This window comes from Lepus europaeus, chromosome 19, assembly GCF_033115175.1.
Source record: "Lepus europaeus isolate LE1 chromosome 19, mLepTim1.pri, whole genome shotgun sequence".
In the NCBI taxonomy this organism is placed as follows: Eukaryota; Metazoa; Chordata; class Mammalia; order Lagomorpha; family Leporidae; genus Lepus; species Lepus europaeus.
This window is the reverse complement of record NC_084845.1, coordinates 5,005,465-5,018,970: the sequence shown is the minus strand read 5'-3', so window position 1 is coordinate 5,018,970 and position 13,506 is coordinate 5,005,465. Positions and strand designations below refer to the sequence as shown.

Here is a 13,506-nt window from a genome sequence, read left to right as displayed (position 1 = left end):
GCTGGAGAGGTATTTAAGGCAGAAAGAAGGCACAAGGGGAATGCCTCCAGTGCCTCGCCAGGTAACAGTAAAGCAGTGAGCAAAGGCGACAGAGTGGTGACAACAGACAGAAGCAGGGCTAGTGGTGCACAGCAGGACATTTGGTCCAGGGAGGACAGCTGCTTCCCAGTTCCATCAACAGTCATCACGGTGGAGCAGCTGTAAAAAGCAAAATAAGCCCAGTGCAATATGCGAATAGCTTCCTTTAACACATGCAACAGCATGGGTGGAGACTAAAGATGCTACGGTAAATAAATCAGGGAGCTGGTACTGTGGCCTAGCAGCTAAGCTGCCACCAGCATCCCATGTCAGAGTCTTGGCTGCCCCGCTTCCAATCCAGCTCTCTGCTAACGCATCTGGGATGGCAGAGGAGGACGGCCCGAGAACTTGGGCCCCTGCACTCACATCAGAGACCCAGCAGGAGTTCCAGCCTCCTGGCTTCAGCCTGGCCCAGCCCCAGTGATGCAGTCATCTGGAGAGTAAGTCAGTGGGTAGAAGATCTCTCTTTCAAATAAATCTTACCAAAAAGTAGCCACAAAGGACAATTATTCTATGACTACTTACAGGAGGTACCTAGTATTCAAACCGACAGAGACAGAATGCAACGGAGGTGAGCAGGGCCTAGGGAGAGGGGGAGGAGATGGGGAGCCAGTGTTTAATGGGTGTGCAGTTTCAGCTGGAACAGAGAGAAGAGTTCTGGAGACGCATGGTGGTGATAGCACACAACAATGTGAATGTATTTAACACCGCAGGATTATACACTTAAAACTGGTTAAAATGATAGATTTTAGCTAAATTTTGACATGATAAAAAAATTTAAAGAATTTTTTTAAAACCCATTTTTAAAAAAATTTTATTTATTTGAAAGACAGAGTTACAGAGAGAGGTCTTCCATTCTGCTGGTTCACTCCCCAAATGACCGCAATGGCAGGAGCTGAGCTGATCCAAAGCCAGAAGCCAGGAGCTTCTTCCGAGTCTCCCACACAGGTGCAGGGGTCCAAGGACTTGGGCCATCTTCCTAGGTCATAGCAGAGAGCTAGATTGGAAGAGGAGCAGCTGGCACTCAAACCAGTGCCCAAATGGAATGCAAGTGCTGCAGGCTGGGGCTTTAACCCGCTGCGCCACAGCACCGGCCCCAAAACTCAGTTTTTAAAGGGTGGAAATAATTTATCCAAGAGGGGGCCGACACTGTGGAGTAGCAGGTAAAGTTGCTGCCTGCAGTGCTGGTGTCCCATATAGGTGCCAGTTCAAGTCCCAGCTGCTCCACTTCTGATCCAGCTCTCTGCTATGGCCTGGGAAAGCAGAAGATGGCCCAAGCAAGAGTCCTTGGGCTCGTGCACCGGCGTGAGAGACCCAGAAGAAGCTCCTGGCTTTGGATCAGCACAGCTCCAGCCATTGTGGCCATCTGGGGAGTGAACCAGCAGACGGAAGGATCCCCCCCTCCCCCCGTCTCTGTGTAACTCTGCCCTTCAAGGATATACATACATCTTTAAAAAAAAATTATCCAAGAGAAAAACAGTACTCTGTGAGCAGTGGGCCACGATATGTGGCCTCTGTCAGAGGACCTCACTACCAAGGGTTTCAAGTGCAGGAGGGGCTCAGGGGAGAGTGGGTGTGGTGTCCCGGGGCTGCCGAAGGGACTTCGCCTCTGCTTCCCTGCCACCTGGGCAGGCACACGGAAGGCAGGGAGTGGTCCTCAAAGTGTGGTCCCTGGACCACCCACAGCAGGGTCACCAGGACACCCAGCCTGGGATGGACTCTCCGAGGGCAGGGCCCAGGACTGTGAGGCCTCTCTGTGAAGTCAGGACAGCAGGTGTTTTCAACTGGCGACCACACAAGGGAGCGGGCAAGGTGGGACTCTCTGGAAAGGGGAGATCTCTGAGAGGGGAGTCAGAGAGTTCATTACTCAGGTCAGCCTCTGACCCAGGAGCAATCCTTGAGCTACACAGGTTCCTATACAACTGACTCCATTTCCTTGCTGCAGAGAATGAGGGCCAGGAGCAGGTCTGACACCTCTGGGCTCCTCCAGCCTACAGCCCTTGCTTCATGTCTGTAGAAGGAACAAACTGCACGACAGCCATTTTCCACTGCCCATGACCTGTCCACTTCCCACTGCTCATGACCTGTCCACTTCCCACTGCCCATGACCTGTCCACTTCCCACTGCTCATGACCTGTCAACATCCAGGTTAACTGCCACCTCCTCCAGGAAGCACCCTTGACAGCTTCCCCTCCCATCTCGACCAGCCTGGGCCTCTGGTCCTAAGGGTTCTCTTCCCTTACTCACAGCTCTCATCAGCCCGTGGAGCAACCGAGAACTCTTCGAGGGCAGGCGGAGCAGTTACGAATCACGGGCGGGTCTGGACACAGCTCCTCCCAGCTCGCACAGTCCACTTAAGCCAGCCTGTGCCTCAGAGTCCTCACCCAAGGAATGGGGCTAAGACCAGCACACACCACTGTGCACAAGGCACTTGGAAGGGGGCCGTTATTCTGGTCTGACTTGCCTCTGGGTTCCCACACTGCCCAGCTCACAAAGAGCCTCGACGCGGTCTGCTGGCTGAAGTGAATGTCACGGGTATCAGTCCCAGAGCTCACAGGAGACTGCTTCCCAAAAGGAAGAGTGGGTTAACTTGGGTTTTCCCCACCGAGAACGTCTGGGGCAACACTGACAGGTAGGCGAGGGATCCCCGGGCTCTAGCCCCAAGCTCCAGAGCAAGTCTGAGCTCCTACTGTCTGCAGGTCCGAGCTCCTCGTGGGAGCCCTAGCCCGCTCCTGAGTCCTCTGAGCAGCGCTGAAAGCGACGTGTTCTCTCCTCAGACACGCTGACAGGGCCAGGGGCTGCACAGTGCATGGAGTTAAAGGGCCCCATTCCGGCTGACCCCAGACCTCATGTCCCTGCTCTGGACAACGAATGAAACGATCTCATTTACAAGAATTTTGTATGTACAGAGATTATACACACATGCACAGAATACTAGAATTTAATGGTCATTACCAAGTTTCTTCACACTTAATGCTGCTCACACTAACACGGCCTCAAACTAACACTGCAGCAACTACAAGCAGCGCTGCTATTTTATACACCCCAAAGGAGGAAAGGCTGCTGATGCGACACCAGTGCATGCCCGAGTACGAAGGTGCGGCAGACAAGAGCAGACCTCCTGGGGACACAGGCTGCCGCCATGGCCTTGGCTCTCGGCACCACTGGAAACAGAGTAGTTCCCTGCTGGACACGGGCATTCTCCCTCATCCCCCAGCAGCAGGTACACACCACCTGTGTGTCCCCCGCCATCACCCAGCACAGGGACACGAGGCAGGCAGTGGGGTGGGGACCGGGGGGAAGGCAAAGGGACAGACCTGAAGTCCCTGCTCTGCCACTCACTAGTGATGTAACCTCAATGAGATGCACGCCCTCACACCCTCCAGGTGGCTCATTAACGAGGGCACGCCCCAGCCCACAGGGCGGACGTGACATCACATAACGCCTGTCAGTACACAGTGTGTCCAGCACTAGGCTACGGCTCTGTAACCCAACCACACGTGGGAGGGACAGCACTTTGGAAGAGGACAGTGCACAGCAAATAACTGGCAGAACCCAGCCTACCCGTGAACCCAAAGCCCTACACGTGGTATTCTAGCACCAGGGCATCAGGTGTCACTAACAGCCTGCTGGATTAAAGTGATGGGGGGAACCCTCAGCCTCTTCTACACCCTCCTGCCCCTGCCCTGGACTGCAGGACTACAGGTCTGACCCCAACGAGAGGGAGCACGAGAGGCGTTCTCTGCGTTCAAGACTCACCAGGAGGCAGTGCACGTACTCAGGGCCTCCCACCAGCGTGGTGAAGGTTCCCAGCTGCTCTGCCAGAGCCAAGAGGACCTCATCCTCATCGTAGATGGTGTCTGTGGGACAAAGAGACTTGGTTACAGCGCCACGCCATGCTGACTCCAGCCCCTCGGCAACCCAGTTCAGAGAGGTGCCCTCCACTCAGCTTCCTCACGCTGTCAGCTCCCGCGACCTCCCCACCTTCCACCTGGGCAGCACAGAGACCAACACACGTGCTCAGTCAGATGACTGAGCCCCAAGTCCCACCTCTGCCCCTCGCCAGGTGTGGGCGCTGGGCGAGTGACACCACCACTCCCCACCCAGCTTCTTCTGTCCCTGACACTGGTGATGTGTCCCAGTAGGCAGCAAATGAGACGGCGTGCACGAAGCGCGGAGCATGGAGAAGGAGCTGTTCTGCTAGCTTTCACCCTCAGTGCCGTTCCCTCGGTCGGGAACATCTTTCTCTTCTGCCCAAGACACTCTTCAGCGTCTTTCCAGACCTGGGTAACTAGCGGTTCTCAGACCAAGTCAGCTCTTCTCCCCTCCCGCTCGGCCACCCCGACCAGAGCTCTTATCACAGGGGATGATCACCTGACAGACCTGGCTCCTCTCTGTGCCCAAGCTCCTGCAGTTGGAGCTCTGTTCACATTTTCCCAAACAATGATTGATCACGTGAAGGCAAAGCTGCTTTGTCCTAATGCCTGAGCCTGAAGGCCTCTCTCCTCAAGCCCTGGCCTATCCTCCCCGAGTGGGGGAGACTGCCTGACCTTCGTAGCCAACATCCCTAGTATCTGCGAGCTACATTTCCCACTGCAGCTGGCATGGCTATGTCACCATGCTCTGGCTAAAAGGGTATATGGGGGTAGGGCAGGTGTGTTTGTGTTGTCAATTCCTGGGTCACTTCCTTATCACAACCCTCTCACTTATGAGGTAGGTTTTCAAATTGAGGTTGGTTCAAATCTTGTTCTAGGGGCTGGCGTTGTGGTATAGCACATTAAGCTGCTGCCTACAATGCTGACATCCCATATGGGTGCCAGTTGGAGTCCTGGCTGCTCCACTTCTGATCCAGATCCCTGCTAATATGTCTAGGAAAGCAGTGGAGGATGGCCCAAGTGCCCATGTAGGAGACCTGGATGAAGCTCCTGGCTCCTGGCTTTGGCCTGGTGCAGCCTGAGCCATTGCATCCATTTGGGGAGTAAACCAGTGGGTGGAAGGTCTCTCTCTCTGTGACTCTGCGTTTCAAATAAAATAAAATAAATCGTAAGAAGAAAAAAAACCACACTCGCTCTGCTGCGCACTCGTGCAGCAGCCCCTCACTCCCGTGGGCCTGTTTCTCACCGCCCAAATCACAGCAGGGCTTTCCTCACTTCACAGGACAGAGGCCAGGGAATGTTTCTGGGGAGAGCTCAGCATGCCACCTTGCCGTGTGGCTCCTCCCCAGCCGCAGAGGCCCTGGCTCTGTTAGGATCAGCCTCCTTGCTTTCTCCGCTCCTGGAGACCTCGTGAATATTCATGGACTCAGCTCTTCTTCCAACTCCGCCTCCTCTAGTTCAGACCAGGTGAGCAAGCTAAGTTCCTGAATCAGACCTGTGGGAGGGAAGGGGCAGGGCTTCCTCCTGCCACCCCTCCAGCCTACACAGGCCCAAGCCTCTGCCCCCAAGCTCTGCACACCGCCCCTCCTGGGCCAGGCCTGACAACCCTTCCCCTGCCCTCATCATCACCATGTCTCAGCCGGGGACAGCGACAGCTTCCTAACTGGGTTTCCTGCCGCCACTCCTGCCCTCAGTCCATCCGCTCTCCTCTGGGACCCAGAGTCACTCTTCAGACACAAAACAAGTCATGGCACTCCTTCACCTCTATCTTCCTGATAGAGCAAAATTCAGATTTCACCTGTCAGGACTCTGCGTCTCACGCTGTGGTCACCACGGCCTCTTCAACTCACGTGCTACCTTCTTCACTCTCCCTCAACCGCTGGGTGCAACCTGCAGCCACCTGACCGCTGTTCTCCCAACACGCTGAATGCTCACCCACCTCCCCCCTGGATCCCATGCAGCGGGGGGCCCTGTCACGGTCATCCCCCCAGGAAGTCAAGCCCTGTGCAGTTTAACAACCTGCAGCCACCTGACCGCGGTTCTCCCAACACGCTGAATGCTCACCCACCTCCCCCCTGGATCCCATGCAGCGGGGGGCCCTGTCACGGTCATCCCCCCAGGAAGTCAAGCCCTGCGCAGTTTAACAATGCTGATGATCACTCGCACTTCACTTCTCTCAGGCCTTATCACTCACTGCCTATTACAGTGCCGGTCTCTCAGCTGGAGCGGAAGCTCTGAGAACAGACACGTTGGTTTGTTCTGTCTGCAGGCCAGCATACAAAGAATAGTGGACAGGCATCATATACTATGGAATAAACACACACTTCAACCGCCTGAGGGGTGGTGCCGGCCTGGTCTCACGCTGCCCGCTGGGAAGAGAGCATCCTCTGCAGAGTGCCTGTGTTACCTGCCTGGCTCCATGCTCCACTCCAGCTGCCTGTCAGTGCAGACTCTGGCCATCAGCAGTGAGGCTTCAAGGAACTGAGCTCCTGGCCACCCACGTGGGAGACCAAGACGGAGTTCCTGGCCCCCAGCCTGGGACCTCTGCAGGCATTTTGGGAGTGAGCAAACGGATAGGAGCTGCTGCTTGTTTCCTCTGGCTCTCAAAACAAATAAACAACTTTATAGCCTACTATAAAGAGTGAATTAATTGTACTGTGAATCAGCCTAATGAACCCAGACCTTCAAACAGGAAACACTCTTCCTTTCTGATCGTGGAGACGTCATGGCAAAGTTAAGGGCAGCTCTCGAACCACCCTCCTCACACTCAGGACACTTGCACTTGGCGGCCTCTGGAACAAGCCACAAGGGCAAATCTGGGAATTCGGAGGCACCGTTCATCAGAATTTACCCGAGTCTTTAAATGACAGATGCGTCTACAATCTTTTTTTTTTTTAAGGTAGAGTTACAGACAGTGAGAGAGAGAGACAGGGACAAAGGTCTTCCATCCGCTGGTTCATTCCCCAAATGGCCACAATGGCCGGAGCTGCGCCAATCTGAAGCCAGGAGCTTCTTCCGGGTCTCCTACACAGATGCAGGGGCCCAAGGACTTGGGCCATCTTCTACTGTTTTCCCAGGCCAGCAGAGAGCTGGACTAGAAAAGGAGCAGCCGGGACTAGAATTGGTGCCCATATGGGATGCTGGTGGAAGATTAACCTACTGCGCCATGGCACCGACCCTGTATCTATAATCTTAATGTAGACACATAAGTGACTTAATCTGCTGTGGAATCTGCCCACAGATTATCATAATTATTACACTGTGGGGACGGTACATTTGTTATAGGCTGAATTGTGACTCTTGCCCCACATTCAAACATCCTGGTAATTTAGAGTGTGGCTGTAGCTGGAGATGAGGCCTTTAAAGTCTGCCTAGTGTCCTCATAAGACTAGGAGACTGGCACAGGCAGAGAGACAGTAGGTGTGAACACAGAGACACACCATCATGTGAGAACAAAACAGCCATCCACAGGCCACGGGACACACGGGGGAAACCGACCCTGCCAGCACCCTGATCCTGCCCACACGGTCTCGGGATTCCAGCCTCCTCTGAAGTGTGAGAAAATACAATTTCTATCGTTTTAGTCATTTTTATCGTTTTAGTATTTTATCCCTAGCAAACCAATACAACAGTAATTTCCCCCTCATAAAATTGATTCTGAATGTTTTGCAGGTGTGAGCTGAGTAGGGCTTTCAGTCTTTTCTGTCTGAAACAGTATTATCTTTTTGAAAGACATTGTGTATCCTGCACTTGCTATTTTGAATACTTGCCATTGGCCTGATGCCCAAAGCAGAGAAAACAGACTTTACCCGGGACTCCAAAAGCTCAAAGCAATCTCTCTGCATCACTGGTTCCTCTTCAATCTCACGGCTCCCACACGACTCTGCCCCCGACCCCTAAACCAGTTCTTCCCACCTGGACTACTGTAACACAGTAAGTGGTTCTGCAATACAGTAAAGATAACACCTACGTATCAAGCTCACTGACCCTTCACAATGCTCCTAACACACCCTGTATGCTTATTCCCCTTTCAACAAAGCACACCAAGGCTGGGGCTGACCCCTGGCACCTCCACCCCGGGGTCTCCACTCTGCGCCGAGCAGACTTCCTCTGCCCTTTTCTAGTCCATTCCACCCCCTCCCCACAAATTCTGCAAGCACCAGGTTTCCTTTCTGTATCCATGCACTCTGCCCTCTAGCTGCTATTTATGATGGCTGCCCTGCCTCACGGACGGGGTTCATCTAACTGCTCCACTTGGTGCTCCAGGCCAGCAAGACCCAATCCACCATTGCCCAACTCGCCGACAGCTCTTTACACATTCCTCAACACAGACAATCACCGCACTCGCTATGAACCCAGGCCAATCTCCCGCACGGGGCTGCCTTCCCCACCAGCTCAGGACATCACCACCAGCAGCAAACACTGAGCACTTTTATGGACCAGACTGCGTGTGGTGCACTCCACCTTCCTGCCAAGCTGTGAGTCAGGTTCTCTGGTACACTGCCGATAAGGGAACGAGGCAAACAGGTGGAGTGGCCTACCAGAGGTTTCCCAGCAGGCTGCTCTCACACCCACGGCTTGTTTCAAACCCACGTTTCTCCAGTCTGTCATCTCTACAACCTTTGGCCACGTTATGATGCTGCCAGACCACCCCTTCTCGTCCAGAAGATGCCCCGTCTCAGCACGCTAAGGCTTTCCGGCTTCCAGCAGCTCATCAGTGGAAGCCATTTGGTTTGGGGCAACCTGTTCAGGGTCACGTGTGCAGACACCTACGCCTATGGCCCTCAGTCCCCAGCTGCCCCACTGTGGCAAAGTCGACACAGCTCCCTAGGCCTCAATTTCCCCACACGGCAAACAAGGGGAGGGGCCACGATCCTGGCCTCCATACCCCACGGGATCATCACTGGATCCAGTAAGATGATTAGATACAGAAGAGGTCTGTCAGTGACAACACACAGTAAGCCTTCAGCTGTGATTGTAATTGGGAAAGTAGAGACGAGAAAAGTGGTAACAGAGGACTTGCAGTCAATGGTGGTCCACTCAGACATACTAGGTGTGTTACTACACCTTAAGAGTGCTCAGTGATGGCCCAGTAGCTAACAAGCCACACTGACCACGCACTTGGTACCTGAAGTACTTCGTAGGATTCTTACTAAATCCTCACATTAAGTTATATCATCACACCCAAAGTTAACCACAAAGAATCTGTGGCAGGTACACGTGAAATACTTTGTCCAAGGTCACATACCTATAAAGTCATAGAAACTGGATTTGAAATCAAGTAGTCTGTGCTACTGGTCCTTAACCAACCAAACTCAACTTACAGCCATAATGTCTGACTAGATGAATATCCCTACAGTCTCCTCAGGCAAATTATTTCACTTTACCTCTCCACACCTCATTCCCTTGTCTACAAATGGGGACAGATTACTGCCTTAAGGCACTGCTGTGACATTAACTGGCAGTCTCAGCACTACGCAAATAAACTCAATCATCACAGAGAAAGTTTACACACTGCCTGGCACATGGTAGGCAGCATAATAAGTGTAGCAATTATTACCAACACTTAAAAACCAGACTAACACAACAGAGCACGGGTGACTAACCTGTTTTTCTGGTGGAAAATCTAGGGAACAGTGGAGTACCTCACCTGAAATCCCTAGCTGCCAACTGCTGGAACTGCAACTCTAACCTGGCTTTGCCTTCAGACCCCTTTACCCACACCTGCCTCGCTGATTCCAGATCATTCTCTCCGAGCAGGACTGCACTTGTCCTCTGACCCCTGCCCCCATCCCACAGTGTCAGACACTGGGCAGATTTGTTGAATCCACAGCCAGGCCCCTCTCCTGTCTAGCAGGAACCACTTCCCAGCAGTCCTCACTCCAGTGCACTCCGGGAGTCCACGTTTTATTACCTGTAAGGAAGGGCAGGAGCTCACTTCGGGTCCTTTCAACCCCGAGGGCCAACGCGATGGTGGACAGTTTCTTGATGCTGTTGAGGCGAAGCTAAGAGAACAAGAAAGGGGGGAAGATGTTAGCAATCCCAGATTCAAGGGAGTTCCCACAGCCGCAGATCCAGTTCCCCGCAAAGCCTTGCTAAGCATGTATAAAGACACTTAACAGTAACTTGAAAACACCTACCAAGTGACTCTGCCCGAGAATGAAATCATTTAACAATGACAACCAAAGGGGCAGCAGTAACAAAAGCGAAAGTGTCTTCCAGAGCTGGCGCCTAATCAGTCGCATTTCCCAGCACTGCTCTGTGTCAGATTCCAGCCTGCTTCCCCAACCTCCCTCTCCTCCCTCTGCTTTCAGCCCTTCTCTGCACTCTGCACCGTCTCGTACCCGACACCACACCTGAACAGCACAGCAACAGCCACAGCTACGCACGCTTCCTCTGCGCCAGGCGCCAGCCTAAGTGCTCACCTCCACAAGCTCATTTAGTGTTCACGAGTCCCCCAAGAGGGCCAGACTCACTCCAAGTCCTACTTCACACAGATGCGTGCAGGACCAGGGAGCGAAAGTTCCTACTCAGGGTCACAGAGCCAAGATGGCAGGAATCCAGGATGTATACCCAGGGCTGTCCGCTCACACTGATGATGAAAGAGCGAACACTGTTATGACAACCTCACTCTGAAACAGGACGGCCCCCAGCACAGTGGGTTCACTGGTGGCCCCGAAAGGCATGTCCCAGTCCTAACCCCAGTACATTCTCCTGAGATCACCCCGACCTGAGAGCTGGCCCCTGATCCAACAGAGTTCCTCTAAGAGACAGAAATGGAGAAGAGAGAGATACTCAGACAGGAAGACTACGTGATGAACCTCAAACTGCCGGCGTGGAGAGGATCTCCCTCGGAGCCACCAGAAGTTAGGGAGTACCCAAAAGATCTCCCCCAGGACCCCCGGAGGAACCAGCCCTGCCCACACCTGGATCTCTGTTAGGATCTCCCTCAGAAGCCCCAGAGGAACCAGCCCTGCCCACACCTGGATCTCTGACTCTGTTCTCCAGAACGGAGAGACAACTCATTTCTGCCACTTCAAGCCAGCGGGCCTGTGCTGTTTGTGGCGGCCCTACAGAACTAAGCATTTACGTGTTAGGACCTCAGTGAGCCTCTCGACCCTGGGGAGGAAAGCACAGATAGTAGTGGAGACTGAGGCTCAGAGACATAAAGACAGCCCCCGAGCATGGTCACAGCTGGAGGTCCACCCCGCTCTGACTGTAGAGCGGACCCTGAGACACTCCCAATGGCGGCACCTCCGCCGCCCAGCTCCCAGGGCTGTAGAGGGATGTGAGGAGATCACGCGTGTGAGAGGAGGAGGAGACCCGCTCAGGAGCAAGTGACTGTTGGTGACACAGGGGAATCCTCTTCCTGGGGTGACACGAGGAGCAGGTGCCCTTGGCCTGTTCTTTTCCTGGACCCCACCCAACAGGAAGGTGAGTGAGCCCTGAGCGAGCCGGGTTCTCTGACACAGCCAACCATGGGAATCTGATGGAATAACGTGGTGGTCTCACCTCAGAAACATGCACAGCACGATTTTCACACAGCATCACTGGGCTTTCTGAACCTCCTCAAGCTCACACTCATCTCTGGTCTAAGAGAACCTCAAGATGTAAGCTTACTTTGAACCAAAAATAAAACACAAAGCTGGATCTACTGGGAGATTAAAAAACTACACCACCCTACCACGTGGTGGGTCTGGTGGCGAGTACCTGGGTGCTCCCCACACCAGCCCCGAGGGCAGGAGAGCTGGCTCTACAAACAGCTGGGCAATCTTTTCAGCTCTGCATATGGCTGCTGTCCCAGCTACTTAACACGCCCTCACAGCACAAAGGCAGCCACAGGAGACTAAGTAAATCAACGGGCTTGGCTCTAAGTAAATCAACGGGCTTGGCTCTATTCCAACAAAACTTCACTGGCAAAAGCAGGCAGTCAGTGAACGTGGCCCGCCAGCTGGCTGCATCTGGCTGACCCTCAATTAGTCTTCCAATGTTCTCTGGAAGTTTTCACAATCAAGTACTGCACAGCAGGCTGACCTAGCTGCCCGCTTTCTTTCCTCTTTGATTTCTCCAAGCTGGATCTCTGTGCTCTCTCAGCAGGGCCATGGGTAAGAACACACACGAGCCAGAGCCATGCTAGAGATGGTGACAGCAAACAGCCACAATCACAACCATAATCACTATGCCAACAACAACTGAACATTTATTGAGTGTTTACCATGCACTGGCCATGGATAATCCCTTGGCACCATACTCTGAGGTACTGTTACTGGAGTCCCCATGTCATAGGTGTGGATGTTAATACACACAAGACGCCATTTGGTGGAAAGCAATGGAGCCACAGCCAGCACCAGGCAGTCTGACTCAATTTCAACATCACACTGTCACTCAGGAACGGTGTCCACGAGAACCAGCCCACTCCTTCACTGTTGCCCTTGGAGATTCTAGTTTGGGTTTCAATAAGAATGTCACTGGGGCCAGCACTGTGGTGTAGTAGGTTAAGCTGCCGCCTGCAGCGGATATGGCATCCCATATGGCGCTGGTTCTAGTCTTGGCTGCTCTACTTCTGATCCAGCTCCCTGCTAACGTACCTGGAAAGGCAGCAGAAGATGGCCCACGTGCTTGGGCTCCTGCACCCACGTGGGAGACCTGGAAGAAGACCCCGGTTCCTGACTTCAGCCTGGCCCAGCTCTAGCCACTGCAGCCATGTGGGGAGTGAACCACTGGGTGAAAGACCTCTCTCTCTCTGTTTTAACTATGCCTCTCAAGTAAATAAATAAATCTTAAAAAAAAAAAAAAAAAAAGAATGTCACTGTTTCTTCAGGCAGATGGCACTGAGATGCCTGAGAAAGATGCACAAGGTGGTATTTTGGAGCTACAAGGCTAAGCTGTTTACATAGTAGTGGTTGGATCCTGAACAATCTTTGCACCTTTCTGAGTCTCCATCTTCTCATCTATGAAATGGGTGCACCGAGGGTGGTTCTGACCCCGTGTATCATGAGTACAGTGCCAGGGAGAGAACGGTAACAGAGGCAGTGGCAACCTCACCCTGCTGTCGGCATCCGGCTTTTCGTTCAGGTTATCGAGAAGGGTCTTCCCCCTTCTATCTCAGTCACAATGGCAGCAACTATTTCCAAAGCCCTCATGCTCCAGTCCCTGTTGCAAGTGGTGCTTCAACGTTTTCTCTTGTTTGATCCTCATGACCCTGATAGGGAAGCGAAGGGTCACCTGTCTCACGGCAAAAGCAAAAGCACCTAAGTGGCTGAGCCAGAATTCGGCCAATGCCATGGATTCGTATTTGCTTTGTTTCTTTTCGTGGCGAGGTGTCATGGACCCTCTTAGCAAGACTACTAAGGATCACAATTTGGAAACAGATATCAGCATACACAACACCAGAAGACAGGAAAAGCAGCTGAAAGAGTTATGAACACAGCCGTGACTTCCACTGGTGACACTGTTTATAATCTGCTGCTGTGACACTAGTCCACAACAGAAAGAAGCTAAATCCTGGTGTCAATGAAAGATGCCGCTTTTCCCACGTAAATGCCTGCAGCTG

At 53.1% G+C, this 13,506-nt stretch overlaps 1 protein-coding gene across 1 annotated transcript in view; it reads right to left on the bottom strand.

Annotated features, from left to right (window-relative positions):
* Positions 1–13,506, bottom strand: part of PPP2R1A (protein phosphatase 2 scaffold subunit Aalpha) — a 33,266-nt gene that overhangs the window by 12,739 nt on the left and 7,021 nt on the right. Inside the window, exons 2-3 of the mRNA XM_062177941.1 lie at positions 9,868–9,958; positions 3,838–3,938 (exon numbers count right to left, since the gene is read on the bottom strand). Of these exons, the coding sequence (XP_062033925.1) occupies positions 3,838–3,938; positions 9,868–9,958 (192 nt within the window). The remainder of the gene's footprint in view (positions 1–3,837; positions 3,939–9,867; positions 9,959–13,506) is intronic.